Below are 22,095 nucleotides of genomic sequence, written 5' to 3' on the forward strand. Positions count from 1 at the left end.
TAATCCGCTTAAACGAAGAATTTAAAAAAAATGCTTTCTTATTGCACGGTGAATGTATTAGAGGAACCACTATTCCAAATTTCGAGTGCGTATGTTGAACAGTTTTTGAAATATAGCGATAAGTGAGTCAGCGGTATTTGGAATTTAAATATATAGATACATAAATATGAATTTTAATGTTGATGTTCATAAATGGATACATTAAATATTGTTATGTATAATTCTTGTTTTAGAAGTAATTAATTTCGAATACTATTATTGTTTTAAATTTCTGTGATAAATTGTTTATTTTAAATAAATTAAAAAATATTACATCTATTTTTTGTAAATTCTGATTTGTAATAATGAAACAATTATAACCACGGTCAAACAATGAAATCGGTTTTTAATTTTCTTTTCCCACGGGTTAATGATTTTTTTTAACAATCTTTAAGAGAAAAAAAAAAAGATTATTTTAAATATATTAACTTATCAATGAATTTGTTTTATTTTACATGTTTGTCATAATTATTATCATGTGTCTCAAAAATATTTTGTTATTATTATATACAAAGGTTTCAGTTTAGATGATTTAAAACAAAAAAAAAAAAAAATACGTAGTTTGAAGGAATACACATTAGTGTATCAATATTGCCTAACGAACGCGCCGTCTGAACTTGGTTGGTACGATGGTAATCAATTCTACAATAACGATGTTGTGTTAACGATTGTTTTTGATTAATTTTAACCATTCAAACCAGTTAAATTAATTTAATTATTTTAATTCTTTAAATAAATTGAAATAAATATTTCAACACATTAAATATATAGTATATATAAGATTCTAAATATAATGCTATGCGAATGTAAATATGTACTAGAGTATAAATTGCACCTGAAAATACCATTGAAACTGGATTTAATTATTCTCAGTTTAAAATTTTCTTTAGCAGAATTATCTATTATAAAATTTACGTTTTACATTCGTAAAAAATAGTTGAAATTATTACAAACACTACTGTAAAGTAAGTGTAATATATTATATTAATATGCAGTGATATAACTTAGGTAAAATACAGTATAATAACATACAAAAAAAGAAAATTCGTAAGAAACACATATTAGTTTTTCACTTTGTTCGTGAACAATAACATTCCGAAGTTGTTTGGGCATTTTTCTCTTTTTAGAACAATGAAAAAAAAAAGGAAAATATAGAGATAAAATGTAAAAAAGGAATGTCTTGCGGTCGACACTTTAACTGAACCGTAACATATTTTTCTCAGGTCCGATATTTTCCCCCTTCCTTTATTATTATTTTTTTTTTTTTTTAAAGACGGTGCGTAGAAAAATAAAAATAAAAAATAAAAGAAGAAAAAGTAAACGCTATAAATCTTAGCAGGATAAAAATTTACGCCGCCTGATTCCACAACATGACCTCGATAAGAAATTTTGCTGCCACATACATACACTTGCGGCATTTTCATATAAATAACAATAATAACAATGAAATAAAATATATAAACGGAAAGGAAACGGTGCACAACATAGTGAAAATCTCGGACGAGGTCATAAAAGTGATAAATGTCGGCAGGACTTGTAATTTGATTTCTTGTTGTGTCCCAGAGGACTTGAAGAATTTACCGAATCGCGAACATGTAAGCCCGGAAATAATCGAGAAAGGAAAAAATGAAATAAAATTATTACCTACAGCCTAAAATTTCATTGAAATCACCATACTACTGAATTGTTAAGATTGCTTTATGACATCATGTTTTGTTAAACTAGACATATGTGTTAAATTCTGTTTTTATGTCAATATTATATATAATTTATTATCATTAAAACATATATTTGAAATATTGCTAATATTGCTATTAAATCATCAAAACTATTATTATGGTTATTTATATATTGCACTATGTTTAAGAACGGTTAAATTTTTTAGTTTTTTGTAGTTTATTAACTGAAAGTTTAAGAATAGAAAAGAATTATGTCTAGACGTTAAATCTTTAAGATTATTAGCAACTGAAATAGCTCACTTAATCAGTTTTTAAAAAGTTTACCAAGACAAGAAAAATACGAATTATAAAACGAATTTTCGTCGTATCTCATTCCCATCTTACTTGTCGTTTTAGTTTTGTGAATAATAAACGCGTTTTAGTCATTAATAAGTTATTTACTTTCTTTATTTTTTTATAAAACATCAGTTTACTTTTTTATCTGAGTGGATGAGAAGGCTACTATAACTTACTATTGTAAGAGGTCGAAAAATAATCTGCGGACTGATCATTTTTCACGAGAGTAACAAAAGTTAAAAGGTTTCTTTTGACTCTTTTTATACGTTAAAGGAGTGTGAATATAATTAAAATTAGAACAATGGAAAATCTTTTTAACGAGGATCTAAACAAACATAAACGAAAAAATATCATTAAAGCTCGTATTATTTTTTATTCTTTTTTCACCTATTCAATCTACAAAGTTTGTTCGGTGAGACCACAAAACCATCTAACATTACGTATTCTATTATAGTTAAAATATGCAAAATACAATTAATGGCAATCGCTTACCCCTAGAACATGCTTAACGAATACTATCTATAACCTTTTCATGTTTATGATTTCAATAGGACTTATTAATAAATACATATATTATGTTTGGCATATTTATAATTTATAACTTTAACATTTATTCGAAAATAATTTGAACAAATATTAATCAATTCCAATACTAATTCAATATTCATAAAATTCTTTTTCACTTTTTGTAAAATTATTTAATTTAATCACATTTTTCAAATTCTCAACTAAAATGACTTTAATATGTATACTTTTTATCTATATTTTGATCTTTCGATTTATTTATTTTCTATAAGTAATTTAAATACGTATTATGATTCCTGAAATTTTAAACGTAATGCTATTTATGTATTTTCATAGAGAAATTAAGCACTCCATCAATTGGACATCATTAAATTATATTATGCATTAATATTTCTAATTTCTTATCGATTGGAAAAAAAATATATGATATATATTTACTAACACGATTATTCTCAAAAAAGAAAAAAGTAATTCACTAAATTATTAATAACTGTTAAAAAAAGTATGTTTTTACTTTTAATAATAATAGTACTTTAACAGGTACGAGTAATTTAAAAAAGAAAAGAAAAATCAATTTTTTACGACAGCAAAGTAGCAAAGTATTTAATTGGTTCACTGATTATTCAGAAAACATAATAAACAAAATAGACACTGCCCAATATCTTTCAAAAATATTTGTATAATTATGTTTGAACTTAATTTCGTTTGGGACAATACAAGACGACCTGCTAATTTTTGATTTTAAAACATTTTTACGTGCAGAACATTCATAAAGTGTGTATCGATTCATTGATTTAATAATATTATACGTTTTATTATAAAATAAATGATCGTATTATTATTTAGCATTTATAAAATTATTTATTTATTTATGGACCTGAGTCCATTTACAAAGTAAAATGCTTATATTAGAACTTGTAATTTAGAATAACAATTAGGATAAAATATTATGACATAGCATGATAATAATAAAAATATTAACAACAATGATATTAATGTGGAAAATATATAAAGCAAAACAACAACGAAAAAAAGGTGATGTGAAATTAAAGTACATTAAAAATAAGACAGATTTATATAAAAAAAAAATAAACCAAAATCGGTATTGACAGAGTTACCATTAAGTAATAGATTATTAATAGGAGAGTTAAGTATGTAGGTATTTGTGGGAATAATAATTTATATAAAATAAAAACATGACTCCTTAGTATTAAGAGTATTGATTTTGATTTTTATGTTAATGAGACTTAATAATTAAGATTCATCTATTTTATGATTTAATAATTTTTTTAAAAATGTAATATACGAATCTTTTCTACGATCTTTTAAAGAATTGAGATTTAAAAATTTGTTAATGTTATCATAATCAGAACGAGGAGTCCTTGCTATACTGAATTTAAAGTTAATAAATCGTAAATATTTGTTTGGACAGCTTCAACGCGATTGGAAATACCTACAGCAATAGAGTCCCAGATAACTGTAGCATATTCTAAAATAGACCTGACAATGGAAGTAAAAAGACATTTAAAGGTGAAAGGATCATTAAAAAAAGAACAATTATGCATAATATTTCCAAACATGGATAAAGCTTTATTTTTGATAGAGATGATATGAGAGGAGAATAATAGTTTTATATCAAAAAGAATACTAAGGTCTTTCACCATGTTTGTACGAGTAATAATAATATTATTTAAACTACTCGTATTGTCATAGATCAATTTATCGAGTTTCTTAGAAAAAGTCACTGATTGACATTTATTAATATTTAAGGAAAAACCATTACGAATGCATCAATCATTAAAGCCTTTTAAATCGTTTTGAAAATTTTCGGAATCAGAGAGAGAATTTATGGCTTTAAAAATGTTATCATCATCAGTAAAAAGTAGAATATTAAAGTGTTTAATAGTGTAAATAATATAATTTATGAATAAATTAAACAAAAAAAGAGTAAGGTGGTCACCTTGAGGAATACAGTGTTGGCCATATTTACTTTAAATAAATAACCAATAATTTTTTCTTACCTTGAAAAGCAACAGTTTTTGGTGACCAATTATAAATATCTGAAACAAAAAATATTCATAAAATTAAGTCAGCTTGTAATAAAAAAAAAAAAAAAAAGAAGACTTATGTATATCATAAATTTGTTAGTAATCAAAAATTGCATTATTTTGATATTTATAATTTTTTTAAAGTAATTTCACAATAGAAAAAGTAAATTTCATTATAACTGTATAAAAAAAACGCGATATTTCTTGCTGTTAAAAGATGTGATCAAAAAATCAATTAGACGTACTTCTGAAAACGTAATTAAAACTCATGTGCTTATTATTTTGTCTTTATAAATTTAAAACAACAATGCATCTGGCAATGACGTGGATCGAGATCAATGTTTTCAATTAAAAACCTTCAAAGCTCGTTTTTTTTCCGCTATTAATATGTTAACCTATTTTTCTTTCTATACACTTGTTGGGTTTTTGATAGAAAATAAACATATTTTTTCTCTATTTAAAAATATATTTTTATACAACCGATAAAATTCATGAATTTTTATGTTTTTGACGTGTATTTTCTCGAAAAAAGAATGTAATTATAATATATATATATTATAGCATATATGAAACACAAACAGAAATATTCACACAGTAATTCTTTATGCTATCTCAAACTAGAGCATTTGACGCCTTTTCGTATTTGGCCGATAGGAAATCACTACAACAACAAACGTTGTAAACGTTTGTATACAAACGTATATTTAAGGTATGAAATTTCAAAATTTCTAAATGTCAAATTTAAAAGATTTTTGTAAAAAGGTGTTTTAGTTATATTCGAGAAACAAAATTAAATTGTATTATTTTTTTTTAACTTTTGCGATTATGTAACTAATCAAATATCATAGACAAGATTAATTTAAGACAAGCATAAATAAAGTTATATCGTTTGCAAATAAATCACCACTGAAAACGTACAGTATTTTTTTAATTTGTTCGACTTGAGAATTAACTATTATACAATTAAAGTATTTGACTTTGCTGTTTCCCGATTTTATTTTTTTATTTTTTTTTATTAGTCGATTTAAATTGTCTTAAATATTAAATCTTACGAGTTAAGAAAACTTAAATTAAGTACACAACTAATATACTATTTAATATATATATTTATCTTAACGTGTAATATGTCTTATTCATATCACCACTTTTTATACTATCTGTTTGACATAGAAAAAGTTTAGTACTAACATTTTTAATCAAGTTTTAGGGAATAAAATCAATTTAAATATTATATTTACGTTGACGTATTATTCATGCACCATGGTATTATTATTATTATTATTATTATTATCGGACAATGTGTTCTAAATGCAATTTAGGATTGTGTATTGATTGTTTCATGCCTTTTCATTTGCCATAATAAAATATCTATAATCATACTTTTTGTAATTATTTTATTATTAGGTATTATTTTTATTAATTTATAATACAAATATTATTTTATATGAGAAATAATAATAAAAAATGTGTTATTTTGATATTATGCTGTAAACTATATTATAAACGCCTAGCGTTGCCATATGGCAACATCAAATTTTTCGGAATCTAAGTATACAATTTTCATTTTTTTTAAAAAATAATAATAATCAAGTATCTTAGACAATAATTATTGAAAAAAAAACATTAAAAAAAAAAAAAAAAAACTCCGGCGTTAATGGGTTAATATTTTGTGTTAATAATATATCCCAATTAATAATTTATGAAGTATGATACTCAAATATACATATAGGCAGTAGGTATCATATGTGTGTGTACGTTAATGTGTTATATTAGATTTACTACTTAAAATGAAGAAAAGTTTAACAGTATTGTCGCTGTTTCAATATCAATAAGTACGGTATTAGGGAGAAAATATATGGACACATTTATCATGTGTTACTGTTATCGACGGTAGGAAGAAAAGGAATATATTGAAACTATTTTTTGTTATTTAATTTTATTTATTATTTAAATAAATGCTATTATTTTACGTGTAGTATATTTACAAGTTATATTTTTTTAATATAATGTTATTCAGATGTATTCAATCTATATTGATTTATTATTGGATGATTTTATTCGGCTAAAAGAAATCATTAATTTATCTTATATAATTCTATACGTCCCGTGTATATATATACATAATAGATGACAACAGATATATTTTGTCGATGTACCCAGTTAAAAATTTTGAATTATTAATACAAATTTGAAAAAAAATTTTATAACACAAATGTAACTTTAAATTTTAAATTTCATTTATTTCTCTATCGAATATTAATTTTGAAAAAATAAGCATTTTCATAATTTATATTTATTTATAGTGAATAAATGTTTCTATAGTTTATTAGAACCGATTTTTTAGTTATAATTGCAAATTATATTACGATTGCAAACACGCTTTTAAAGATTCAAAACAAACATTATACATTCTAGATTATTAAGGTGTATAATGTGTAATTGTCGAGCTAAATATTTAATAAAAGCTCTAAAAAAAAAAAAATCTGGATTTTCTTAATTATAATTTTTGAACGGTAAAAAATTATACTAAATTGTTTAATAATAAAAAAATAAAAACAAAATAAAAATTTAATTTTAAATTATATTTTTCTTTCTAGAAAGTCCTAAGAATTTAAAATCAAAAAATGTATTATTTAAGTATAGAAACCGAAAAAAACATAAAACTTTACTCTTAAAACCTATAAAAAACATTACGGTTAAAACAATTTTATTAAAAATAATAAAACAATGTAATTCAAGGAATTTTGTACTTTTCAAAAACTATAAAGATTTAAAACTTTTATATTATAAGTAATTGCAAAATTAAAAAAAATAATATCACCGAATAATGCAAAATGCTTTGAACAGTATTGAAATCGTACTACATCCGTGTATAAAATATACGTGAATAAATCTTTATGAACCTCTAAATTTATGAATTCATATAAATTTTTATACTATCCGTGCAACCGAGCGCTATTTAATAAATGACAAACCATAAAGATTATCGAATACGATAAAAGAACAATAGGTATTAATATGTCAATCGGTTATACACAAAATATAACAATGAAGGATATAATAATAATGACAGTAATAATAATAATAATAATAAAATTATAATGTATAATACACCTTCGTATCTGAAAATTTTTTTTCTGGTTTTCTTTAAATAAAATTACCTCTTTACAGAAAAATAATTTGCCGTATTTGCTCAGCCCATCAATATTGTATGATTATATATTACATGTATACATTTTACAACGGAGAAATTACGTATCGCAGTAAAAGCTCTATTAAGATTAGATTTTATGGAAGACCTGAACCATGGTAGCTTGTAAGATTACGTAGAGTTTACCTGTTACGGAATTAATACCATTAAATAGGATACCGTCGGATTTACTTATCGACATGTTTAGACGATGACCGATTGACGGTGTAATTTCTCTTTCGGCTTACCCCGGCTGCTCCGCCCACTGTTCTGTTGCCCGAATAACTTTTCCATTTCATAAATAACCCCACAATGTACGATTTCTGAAATCCAATTATTTTCAACAAAGGAGCAAATAATAATAATAACTGGTATAAATAATAATATATATATATATATATATACCAAATTCTAAACGTAGGGCGTGAATATTTGTTTTTGTAAAATAATATTTTTTGTGTTAACACAGTTCTTCCAATAACAGTGTGTGTGTGTGTGTGTGTGTGTTTTTTTTCTCTCGGTTTTAATTTGTACTGTTTATTTAGTGTCTAAAATTTTTGAATTGTCGTTTCACTGATAAAATACACAAAGAAATTAATTTAAATCGACTTCATTCAGGCGTTGATCCAGAGGGGTGGTAGGGGTTACCCCTAACCGTTTAAAATATTTTTCATATTCAAATGTCTGAAATATATTATCTAGATTAATTATTAGTTATCTGTTCATTGCTACCCGCATAATAGCAAAATTGTTATTGTGACTGACGACTCAACAACTGATAGAATAAATATTGAACATAATTCTGTCAACAGTTGGATACTCGACAACCGTTCGTAATACCATATTGATTGTACTAAAATATAATGTAATATTACAAACTTTTTTAAAAAGAAACGTATCAATATTGTGGAAATAATGATTGAATAACAATAGAGGAAATGATTGACTCAATTGCTGTTGATCTAAATAATTTATCTTTAAACGGTGATTCATCATTACCAATATCTAAAGAAAAAAAATGAATTTAATATTTTTGGACCACAATCGTCTGAAATTAATTTTAATAAATCACTATACATAGGAGATTTTTTTACTCAAAATCTTACATTAATGATTTGATCAAAAAGACAAATTATTGAAAATCACTGGAGACCAATAAATAGTAATGGTTATCCTTTTTCTAATCACAAAAAATGTGGTTATATTGAAAAAATATTCGTAAAAAAGAGCATTTAGAAAAATATTTTTGACTAGTCGTATCAAAATCTATAAATGGTTAATTCTGTATCTATTGTCATTTTTTTAATCATAGTTATACTGACACTAGATCTCGGTTGAAACCAATAACTGACACATTAATAATTCTTGGAAATATTCTTGGAAACGAGGAAATCGCGATGATGGTAGTATATTTGACGATTCTTAAAAACCTACAGAAAATACGGAAATTTTAGGGAATTATCAAATTTCAGAATTTCATTTAATGATGAAATATTAGAAAAACATCTTTTAACTTCTGAGTTTAGAGCAACTTACATTAGTAAAACGACACAGAATGAATATCTTTTTATTATGGGAAATTAAATATTTAAAAATGTGTTGAAAAGTTTTACAGTGTTCTTCTACGAAATTACCGATTTATGAAAGTTAGTCACTTGTCACTTTATCACAAGTTAGTCACTGTTATTCGATATGTAAATAAAAATGAAATGTACGAAAATGTTTTCGTGTTTTTAGACTGTAAGGAAAGTAGAACCTAAAATTATTTTATAGGAAATTCAGTTTTAAGTATTTTAGAAAAACTTAATTTACCATTTGAAAAATTCATTGGAATTACAACAGATGGATTCTCTGTTGTGCTATCTGAAAAATGTGAAGTAATTAAAGCATTTAAAGCAAAAATAAAAAATGTGATCAAATGCACTTGTTTTAGTCATGTCTTAAATTTGTCGATTGTGAAAGGATACAAAATAAAATAAGTAAGAAATGCCTTCGGAATAATGACGAAAATTATAATTTTTTTTTAATACAAGCAAAAAAAAAATATATTTAAAAAATACTTTAAATCATCATTATAATCAAGGTATTAGACAAAATATCAGATTGGAATGATATAGATACTGCAACTAAAACAACTTATCTAAATCATCATCGTCTGATGAATTTATTTTAATATTAATACTGTTTGAGAAATGTTTACTATAACATCTCCAATCAGTAAATTATTGCAGTCCAAAGCCAGGATAAATGTTCAACTACAAGAATAATTAAAATTGGAATTTATGTATTGATAAAAATACTTATCACGTTACCAGCTACAGGTGCAATAGATAAACGAAATTTCCCTATCATTACAGCGAATCAAAACATAGATGAGGTCAAGAAAATTGGAGGAACGACTAAATGGACTGGCATTATTACATGCTCATCGAGATGTCGAGATAAACCATGATAAAGTCATTGACATATTTACTCAATCAGCCAACAGAAGACTGGATTTTGTTATATGATTTACAACTCCTACACGTTTTGAAATTTAAATTTGTATATAATATTTTATTGAAAAATTGTAAAAAAGTATTAGGTAATAGAATGGTAATTTAAAATTGTAAATAATTCAATAGAGACATTTAATTCAGTTTAAAAAAAAAATATTCATTATAATTAATAAGCAATTATTGCATATTTATAATATATATATATGCACTCCCGTATTTACCAGAAGGTATATAGTAAATATATTTAGATATTTATAAACCACCCCTCCCATTAATGTAGGCTGGATCCACGCCTGACTTCACCTGATACTGAACCAAATAATAACGTATATTAATTTAACTGCAATGTTTCGACTTCCTAAACGGTATATTCAACTGACATCTAGAATTATAAAGATTTTGATTGTTACTGGGAGGGGATAAATATTGTGATATACAATGGAATTATATATAATATTATCATCAATGATGTGATATGAAAAAGTAAAATTTGATACATTATTATAAATAATTATTTTTTTTAATTATAACATAAAAACTTGGTTAAATTATTATAAGTATAATTATACCACATATGTCAATACATAAATAATTGTACGCAGTAAATTAGCAATGTTTTCATAAAGTTGAAATGATTACTTTCTTAGAGGACTTCAATAAATACATATGTTGACAAGAAAAAAAAAACAAAAAAATATTATTATCGTAATATAATATTTTTATATTACAATATATAATATAATATTTATATATAACAATATATACCTATACATAAATCACAACATGTATATGTTTTAAAATGTTCGATAATGTTTCCAATAAATCATAATTTATTTTGTCGCAACATTCGATTTTGTTTTAAATTTCGTTGAAAAAACTATCGGTGTTCATTTACATTGGAAAATTATACATAATAGCACATTTAAAAATCATTAATTAAACAAAACCCGAAGACTTGCGTATTGGGTACATAATTAAAATACAAAATATAGATTTTCTGAAAGTTTGTCATTCATTTACACTTTCTCTCTCTCTATCTCATACACGCACACAATGTATAATATTTTCAGATAAGTTACAATCTTGCTCGTCGATCTGGAATCATGATTCATCTGTTTTAACCAAGAGTAGTACATTAGGTCCACCCTCGGATTACATAAAAGGTAATCGCTCACGAAAAATCAACGTTAGGTCAAATTTAGATTGTTATCCAAAAGAGTTTTATTGCAATAGATGTATATGTAGTGGAATCAACTTTGCGTCCGGTAAAAAGTCTTACTTCGTAATGATTTATGGTACTGTGAAACATTTGCTTATGAAATAAGTATAAATAAACTTTGTTTTCACAGGAACTCTTTACTCGTAAAACCCATGCGGTTGCGGGGAAATAAAATGGAAAACTCTGGTAGATTTTTCTAAAGCACCCGAAATACTTACGAAATTAAAACCATGTTTTTGGGAGCCATTTCCATTGAAATAAATAAAATTATGTATAATATTAACTCTGTAGAAAAATAAAAAAAGGAATTAATGTTACTTCGTTATAAATACCATTTTTTTCTAGGTGTTTTTCTTTTATTTAGTATTTATAATTATTAATGATTTTATTGTACAAGTGATTTATTATAGTATTATTATAACCGTTTAAAAATGATTGAAAAATTCCAGCCGTTTCGATATCATTTTGTTTGCTATTTTTTCATGTTCTCCTTTTTAGAATTTCGTTGGACCGTTCTAATATAAAATTATACATTAATTTAATAAATACAAATAATTAATTTTTAATAGTTTTAAAACCATCAATTCAATATAAACTTGATATTTAATCAAAAGAAACCGAGTTATATTATTATACTTTGTGTACTTTGTGTACTTTGTGACAATCACATCAGAGGGGTTAGTAATAAACTTCAATTTGATATACCCACCAATGTAAATGTTAAAACAATATTCTACGATGTCGATTCAAACAGTACTGATCAACGGATTATTGTATGCTCGGGCCGTTCTTGCGTTCAGCTCGTAATTCATAGATAATAGCATTGTAGTTAATTAAATGTTCAAACGAACAAGTTTGAAGGAAGATAAGTTATCAATTGAAAATTATTTAATTGTTTAATCGGCCATCAAAATCAGCAAACAAATAATTATTTTCATAATCATCCAAGATCAATCATTATTGTTGATACAATGTGTGTAGTTTTTGGAAGTTAATTATGAAAAAAAAAAAAAAGGTTTTCCAGAATTGTTGAGCTAATGCGTTTTTCCATGTATTTTCTAGGATAGTGCATTTTTTATGTAATCGATTATTTTAATCGGACGATTATTTTCCATACTTTTTAAATAATTGATGTAATTGAAATGAAAATGTCGACAGTTAATTTACTTTGATTATAAACGAAAACAATCGAAAATTAATTATAATCTAAATTATTTATACATTATGTAATTGAAAAATATTTTATGAATAGAACATAAATATTAAATGTTCTAGTAGTGGTTACGAACTCACGCTAATGTTATTGAAGCATTTATACTTATAGCTTTAGACCCCACTATAAAAATAACATGAACTTGAATGAGTTCTGTGTTTATTTTTAAAATCTGATAGAATTATTATTGATAAAACGTCATATTTATAAATATGTTATTATTCTTCTCACAGATATTGAATTAAACTAATACAAATTTGATTTTTTATTTTAAAATGTTCAGTTTCATATGACGGTAAAGATCAATAAGTAAAAACGAGTAACTAAACTAATTTTTAGTCCAAAACGTCTTGTACATGGGATTTTATTTTTTCAATAGAAATACATTAAAATATTTTTTATAGGAGTTTTGAATGTATGAAGTTTCAAAGTATTTTTATCGAAAAACAAATGTACAAAACCAATAAGTTGACATTGTAACTAAATTATTATTTAAAATAGTTATTTTTTATAGTTAATAATAGGAATAGAAATACAAATCAGATTAATCAGAAAAAAAAAACAATTTATTTAGATGGAGGAAATTTGCATGGTAAAACTTTATAATAATTGAGATAGTACTATAAAATTGATTGTTGGTAAAGTATGACCAATATACTAAATAGGCAGAATAGTAAATCATTAGATGATTATTTCAAGAGTTTTTTTTTTTTTTTTTTTTTTTTTTTTTTTTTAAACAGGAGAAATATTTTTAAATGTACTTATTATAAATTTTATATTGGGTCACCATAAATATACTGAATTTAATTGGTTTCTGTTTCAATAGTTTCTTTTTTTTTTTTTTTTTACAGGAATAATTTAAAAACTTTTTATTTGTTTTCCTAATTATTCGTATATAATCTTAGCAAGTGAAACGATCAAAATATCAGATAAGTTGTTACAATTGATTCACAGATTAAATTTTTAATTGATTGTAAAATATTATCAATTATAATTGATTATGATTTATGTACTGATTAATGTCGATAATTAATACCAATTATAGTTTAAGTATGGATTATAACTGATTATAATTTACTAACTGATAATAATTGATTAAAGTTTATGTATAAATAATTGATTAAACCGATTGTAATGAATATGATTTTCTACATTTCGATTATAGGGAAATAAAATAATCGAGTAACCCTACCATAGCTTACTCACATTTATTTTTTTGGGTCATTGTGGTGTTAACGAATCAAAATTATGTACTTAATTATAATTTTAGTTTTTTACAATAAATAATAAAGTAATATTTGAATTTCAAGTATTAATAAAATTCAAATGAATACAAAATTATAAATATTTCAGAGAGTATAATATAAATGTCCATTATATAATTCTTCCTATAAATTTAATGATTCCTCAAAATAACTATACATTTAAAGATTATATTATTCTAATTAAAATATGTGATAATTTATCAATCATCATCTATTTTTTCTTTTTTATATAATTAATCAATAACTAAAAAAATTTAAGCCAAGGGTACACTAGGCTGAGAAAACTATACCCTCTACTAAATCATAGCCCAAACATACAGCTGAAATGCTCTCTAATTTAATACACACCAATTATAAGATCACTAATTACCTACGCATGGCCGGAATGGGCACAAATAAAATAAAAAACTACATTATCTCCAAAATACATTTTTAAGAATAGCCATAAAGGTCTTTTGGTTCATGAGAAACAATCAACTACACAATTATACGGGCTTATCATACCTATCTGCATGAATAGGATAACACAACATTTTAAAAACTTCCAAGAAAAACTCCACAATGATGACGAAGCACTCCATTATAATAAAATTGGCAGAAGATTCGTCATCCTAAAATTAAAACCACAGGATATTTTACTTGAACTCAACAATAATACCTCAGATACAGACACGGATCTAGAATTATAAGCTTACCAAAAATGTGTAAATATTATTGTAAACATATTAATTGTATTTGTAAATTTAAATTATATTGTAAAAATACTTGGTTTATTACAGTTAAGTTAATAAATAAACAATAAATATAATAAATAAACGTAACCAACCTTAATGTACCTATAAACTTTAGTTTTACAAGTATTAGTCAATTAATACCATATACATTTCCATATATTTTTCCAACACAATTCATATTATATTTAATAGGCTTCATCCTTGTAATACGAAAATTCCAGTAACATATTGAAAAATAATTTACAAATTGATAAAGTATTACAACATTAAACAACACAACATAGATAATTATATAATATAAACGGTGAGAGAAAATATTCATTAAGCAAAATATGAATAATTAGATGTTAACTAAAAATTAAAAGTGAAATCCAGATTGTTATTTTTCATAAGATTTTTAAAACACTTTATGTGGTTCACTAGAATAGGGATAAAGAATGGAAAATTTTATTTAGACTTTTTCTGGTATGAATTAAACTTATACGTTGTTTGTTTTCAGAATTAGAGAATACATTGTAAATTTTGAGTGTAAAAAATATTTTGTCGGAGAAACGATCGAAAAAACTATCATATATCTCAAAAAAGAGTGTACGTCTCAGTTGATGATTCAATCGTTCTTACATTGTCCCCCTCAACTATATAGGCACAAAATAAACTACATTTTTCAACGCTACTTATACATATGATTTGCATTTTAACAGTGCTATTTAAATAAGCACTTGATTATACTGTTATATTATATATATATACTAAATGAAATATTAAGTTTTAATATAGTTTAATTTAAGTATTTAGTTAAAAATGTCATGCCTGTTTATATAGTTAATTACTTTATGTGAATATTTCATTTTTTGATTATGTATATAATTGTATGTACTTTTTTTTTTCAACATTAAATATTTTACAATTATTACTAATACTTTTAAATTAAATAAACTGTTATATATACTTCCATTACTCCTTTTCTAAAGAAATACATAGATAAATTTTAATCAGATTTATTTTCAAACCACGTATACACGTATTTACCACGACCTTTATTTACTATAAAAACTTGTAAAATAGTGCAATCTTATTTTTTCTTTAGCTCAAACCAAATTTATTAAGCAAATACAAAGAAATGGTCTCTAACGTAACGTTAACTCGACCGCAGATATTTATTATCGAAGGTGCCGACCAAAAATCGTTGTTTTTTAACCGATTCAGAAAAAAAAGTTTTTTTTTGTAAAACAAACCCCATGGAATGATGCTGAGCAGTAATTGAAAACAAAAAAATGACGTTATCAAAATTTAACTGAGAAAAATGTATTCACATACGACCGGTATTTGCACTCTACTGATCCTTAGGATCAGGGCTTGAAATCGAAATAAAAAATTTCAATTTTTATTGCAATTTCGTTTTTGATTTCGAATATCGATATTCATTTTTTTAAATTTTGGTTTCAAAAATCGCTAATTATTTTTTTTCGATTTCGGGTTCACAACAGAATATTATCCATGACTTATAATAATTTCTCAAATTTTAGTACACCATCAGCGTACTAGTGTTATAGGCTGTAACGACAAGCTACTGATGTAAGTAGTATATATTTAAATCCATTTTTTTATTACCTATATTATAAAACACTTCGTACAAACTACAATAATTATTAAAGTGTCCCAAAAATGAAAAACATAATATGAAAGTGAAGCTAAAATGAAGTAAACTAGGGATATATCTATGTGAAATGATTAAAATGTAAAATAAAGTTTTTTATTCATAGACTCAGACATAATTTAACTAAATATGAGAACAATTTTTTATATTATAAGTAGGACAAATAGGACGCCTTGCAAAACTGCATAAGTAGAAAATAAAACTTTTTTAGGTTATTTGATTGTTTATTATCGTTTAAAAGTACTACTCACGGGTGACAACTAATGGATCATTATAAATTAATATCTTATCCATAATAATACATTACAAAATATATATTTATAGTATATTATACGGAATAAATCGTGTGTATAAAAACAACAATCGCTCATCGAACGCTGATTCCTTAACGTAAATATTCTAAGAAAACAAAATAGGTACTAGTTATTTATTATTATGTATTATCAATATTATTACCAAATATGGCAATGTCTACAAATTGACAATATAAATAGACGTGTTGGTTGTTGAATTTTAAATTAATTTGATTTAAAATCGTTTTAATTATTAAAATTATTTTGATTTTGATATAAAATATCGATTAATACTTTTTTCAATTTCGATATAAATTTTGAAAATCATTATCAACCATTAATGATTTTGATATTGATTTTGATTTTTTCAAAGATTTTTAACGATTTTTATCGATGTTTGAAATCGATTTCAAGCCCTGCTTAAGATAGAAGATAATTTGTCCTGGTGCTTATCTGTTTGTATCCATTTTGACTTTACTTCATTTAATTTAGGTATCTTACATCTTTTTTTTTTCATTTTCACTTATAACAATTATTGCAAAGAATAAAAAAAAAAAATACTACTACAAAATCAAAATGAGAATAATCAACCAGTTTGATACTTGACTTCTTTGTAGTAATTATTTTGAAAAAACAAAATTGTTAATTCTGTGAAAATTAACAAAAATCAGTATTTTTATATTACATTGAATAACCAGATGAGTGGAAGTTTTCAATTCTTCAAACAATAAAAACTCTCTTATAAGTTAATATCTTATAATAATCTATAATATAGAAGTTAATATGTATCGAGTAGATACATATTGGAGATAATTTTATGAACATCATCAACTGGATTACCTAAATAAAAAATGAAATGATAATGGACGTTTATATTGACACTTTAACCGTGTCAGGAGGGCTTAAAAGGTAATTTTTGGATTTGAAGGAATTAACATCGTAACGTTCTATTTATGTACTTACTTATATTTGTTATAAGACCGATACCAAATAAATATTGGAAATATTCTAAAGTGGTAGAATAACTGAATAGAATCTACGTGCTTAGCAAAATTGTTTATGATAACGTGATTTGTCGAATAAATGTTTTGTTCTAGTAAACATCAAGGGTGTCGTCTGGTCACATTATTTAATTGTTTGTACTACTGGGAACTATAACGTTGTTATTTATTGTGATAACATATATTTATTAGCGAGATTTTAACTAATACAAACGCTTAATAGTATACTATAATAATATTACTAATCAAATAATAATATTGTGCATTTAGTTTCAATTCATTTGACTAAGTCTTGAAAACATGATTCAAACTAATAATAAATTAATGAAAAAAAATATAAAAACAACAAATACATTTTGTACAATTGAATAGCTTAGTGAATATAATTTTGACCACTTTTTGAGTGCAATCAGCAGATTGTGGTTAAGATTTGTTAAAAACGACGGTAAAGTAATTTTCCAGGACTCACATTTACCGCCATAATGTTTGGCTGTGTATGAATTATACGTTTTCTACCTGTACTTTTTTAGGTATCAACTGAACCAGTTTTTCCAAATTTCCATACTAACCTTGGAATTGTTGATGCAGTAGTAGATAGTACACGTCTAAATTGCGTGCAAAATTTACAGAAAGTCACAGCTGCACACTCACAGATTTTGTAATGTGTTTTTAGTATGAGTATACGCTGATGGTTACTGAATAGCTCCATAACAGTTAAGTTCGATAAAAACTAATTACTATCTTATCGAAATAAAAATAGATGACAAATATAATTGAAATAGAGTAGATACTACCCTTAACCTTATAATATTTTTAAATAATAATTATAATCATAATAACAATAATTTTTCTTTATTTATTTTTTAAGTTTAAAAATGCATTAATTTATACTTGAGTTGAATTTTAATAAAATTAATAAAATTAACTATCAATAAGTTTTTTTTTTTTTGTTCTGTCTTAAATGTTATTCACAGCTGAGCACCATGACTAAATTTAGTCCAAAAAAAGGCATCGCGGAAATAAAAGTTTGGGAACCACTAGCTTAAATGATAAAAATGGTTATATTAATATAGAATTCTACCAATGTAGTTATATTATTATATTAATTGTTTATACAACTATACCTAATATTGTCCACCATACTATATAATGAATTTGATAAATAAAGGAAAAATAGCTTTCAATTAGATACTAGAAATATATACATATAATATAATATGAGTAAATATATGTCCAGAGATAAAATAAAATGATAAGTAACTAAAAATCATATAATAATTGGTTTAGTTAACTATTTGATATAAAATTAACAAGGGTAAAAATTAAATGTATTGATTGAACGGTATAATTATACCAATTTACATATTTTTAATCGATTATTATAAATCGATAATAAAGTTACTTTCAAATATATATAGGCACATGAATATATTGAATATAATTATGCCATCATGAGAATTTTTTTCCAAAAATTTATTTTTAGATTTTGAATTTTGAATTTTTTGAAGATTAAACACTTTTTATTAAGACATCTATTTTAATTGTATTCCAACCACCCGGAATTTTTTAATTTTGGTTTAAAACCTGATGTATTATATGTATATATAATATCAATAAAAATGATGAGAAAATTTAATTTTTATTACATAATAACGTATACATTATGTATGAAACATACACTTTATTTCGGTATTACTGTTTATGCTTATATTTGATATAATTTTATTACTTGTTAAAATATATCTTATCATTTACTGTATTTTATCATTCTAAATACAGCTAATCTATATTTATCATGTAATTTTCAAAATTAAGTGATAGAAATATATAGTGAAAGTCATCTTAGTTGTGGATGAATTTCCGTTCACTAAAAATCGAAATCATTCTGACAAAATTAAATATGCATAATATGTTTATAAGCTTCTTAATTGATAATTTTTTTAGATATTAATCTATACCAAAATAAAATCTATACTTAAAAGGATTTAATATATTCATTTTATTTTATAAATATTCTATGGTTTTCTATTATTTAACATTAAAATTTTATATTATTTTTGTTTATATAATTGCTTTGCTATAATGTTCTAATAAAGGCAAAATGAAATAAATAAAAAAAATATTAAAACTGAAATCCGAGCTATCATTGGGTATACATGTAATAGTTTTTAAATAATATAATCATTATTCTTTCAGGAGCGCCATTTGGGAGGAGCAAGGTGTGCACTCGTACGCCATGAATTATTTTCATCTTCAATTATTGGCCTAAACGTTAATGATATATGGCCTTGCTACTTTGGTCTTCAGTTTTCGAATCTTTAATGTTGTGCATGCACCGCAGCCAAGAACGTATTTGAGTTGAGGCCATGGGGGGGAACTAATTTTTCTTCAATAGAAACTTAAAACTAATATACAGTTCATTACAGGGGTGTATCCAAGGGAGGTTTTCAGGTCCGGATCCCTCCATTGAAATTTCTACATACTCAATGGTTTAATAGTAAATAGTATATAGGTAATGTAATTTAATTTCCCATTATTTTCAATATACAAAGTTTATACATTATATAATATACCAATAATGTATAAACCATGTTTAATTTATACTGCTTTTTTAATATTATTTATTATTATTAATTGAATAATGTATTTTTTTTATAACATTTTACTACCAAATAAAAAATGAATTCAAATTATAGAACCTACGTATTATAGTAAATCTTTGTGCAGAATATATGTGATGTATGTATAACTATTGTAACTAATACTTTAGTTATTAACAGTAATTTGTTGGTATTGAATTAAACTATAATTATAATTAGAGACCAGATGAAATAAAAATGTTGGACTCCCTCCCATAAAAAATTCCCGGGTACGCCTCTGATTCATTATTATCTACAGCTCATGCTCCTGTTCAGTGGCGTGATTGAGAAAAAATCTAGGGGGAGTAATATAATATGTTTATTATTACCAAAACCCTGACACCCCTTCCCCTCACCAGTTAAAACGTATTTTTATTGTATGTATTTTATACACTATATCTAATTGTTTGATTTTACATGTCTTTTAACTCATTTTATAGTTAAGATAAACATAAATTGTAGGTAGCAGGTATTAGGTACCAATATTGTTAAATAATACCCATAAGAGTTCATTAATAAAAGGTGCTATTTTTACTATTGGATTATCTGGGGATGTAAAATCATAAAATTACAAAAAATTGTCAGAGGGGGCAATTGCTTCCCCCCACAATTACGCCACTGCTTCTTTTGCTCATTCGAGTGAATAAATAAAAATACAAGTACCCAATTAAATTTAATATTTATTTAATAAATATATTTAAACAGTGCTGGATTAAACATTTGTGGACCCCTAGGCAATTACAATTTTGGGCGCTACAAAATTATTTTTTTCATACACCTTTAACATTACAATCCAATAATTAAAATAAATAGCTTTAATAATAACCAACTATTGTTAATAATTAAAATCATGTTAATTAAATTTTTTTATTTGCAAGAAAAATAATTGAATTATTATATTATTTCTATTTTTTTCAAAATAATTTTGTTATTATTACTGCATATAACACCTACAAATTAATATTTATTATATTTCATAATGACTTTTGTCCTGTAGGGGTTATTGACAGGACCCCTTAAATGAGTGAGGCCCTAAGGCAAGCACCTACTATGCCTAATGGGTAATCCGACACTGTATTTAAAACCTACTGCATATAAATTAAGTATTAATAATAACACAAATAGTTCTTATATTAAAATTGAACCTTCAGTCTGAATTCTGTACAAAAAAAAACAACAAATAATCATAGTAGTAATAGTACCCTATTAATTATTTTTTAAAAACTTTAAAAACAATTAACATAGGTAACTTAATTTAATAAATATCTAAGTAGAAAACATAAGGTAAGTAAGTAGTCAAATAACAAATTCCAAATTTCTTTTTTTCATTTGGGCGAATTTGTTGATTGTTTCATCAATGGATACAATAATATTTTTATGCACATGCAGCAAAGCCAAACCGGTTAGTCTATGCTGGCCTATTCTTGATCTTAACCATGTTTTCAATTTACAATAATATATTTTTGGCCAATATTTGCAAGTTAAAGAATATGGAAACAAATATTGTCAGATATTATGATTATTATTTGGGTCAGGGACTTCTAGCTCTATAAAATACACAATTATGCATGCATTTGTGCACAAAAAAATGACTAAATACCTATGCACAACAAAAAGTATCAGATATTATGTTGTAAAAAAATAAAATAGGTGAGTAAAATTATTAAGGACTTATATAGCTCTAATAAATACAAAAATATACAATATGCATAAATGCACCAAAAAATAACTAACTAGTAAATATGTGGTGAAATAGTGT

General features: G+C 24.4%; 1 protein-coding gene across 1 annotated transcript in view; it reads right to left on the reverse strand.

Moving 5' to 3' along the window:
- LOC112686270 (agrin-like) overlaps positions 1–22,095 on the reverse strand; it is a 216,703-nt gene that overhangs the window by 128,445 nt on the left and 66,163 nt on the right. Inside the window, exon 3 of the mRNA XM_025558477.1 lies at positions 4,601–4,639. Within this exon, the coding sequence (XP_025414262.1) occupies positions 4,601–4,639 (39 nt within the window). The remainder of the gene's footprint in view (positions 1–4,600; positions 4,640–22,095) is intronic.

Source organism: Sipha flava, unplaced genomic scaffold, assembly GCF_003268045.1.
Source record: "Sipha flava isolate LNK unplaced genomic scaffold, YSA_version1 108_pilon_pilon, whole genome shotgun sequence".
Classification (NCBI taxonomy): domain Eukaryota; kingdom Metazoa; phylum Arthropoda; class Insecta; order Hemiptera; family Aphididae; genus Sipha; species Sipha flava.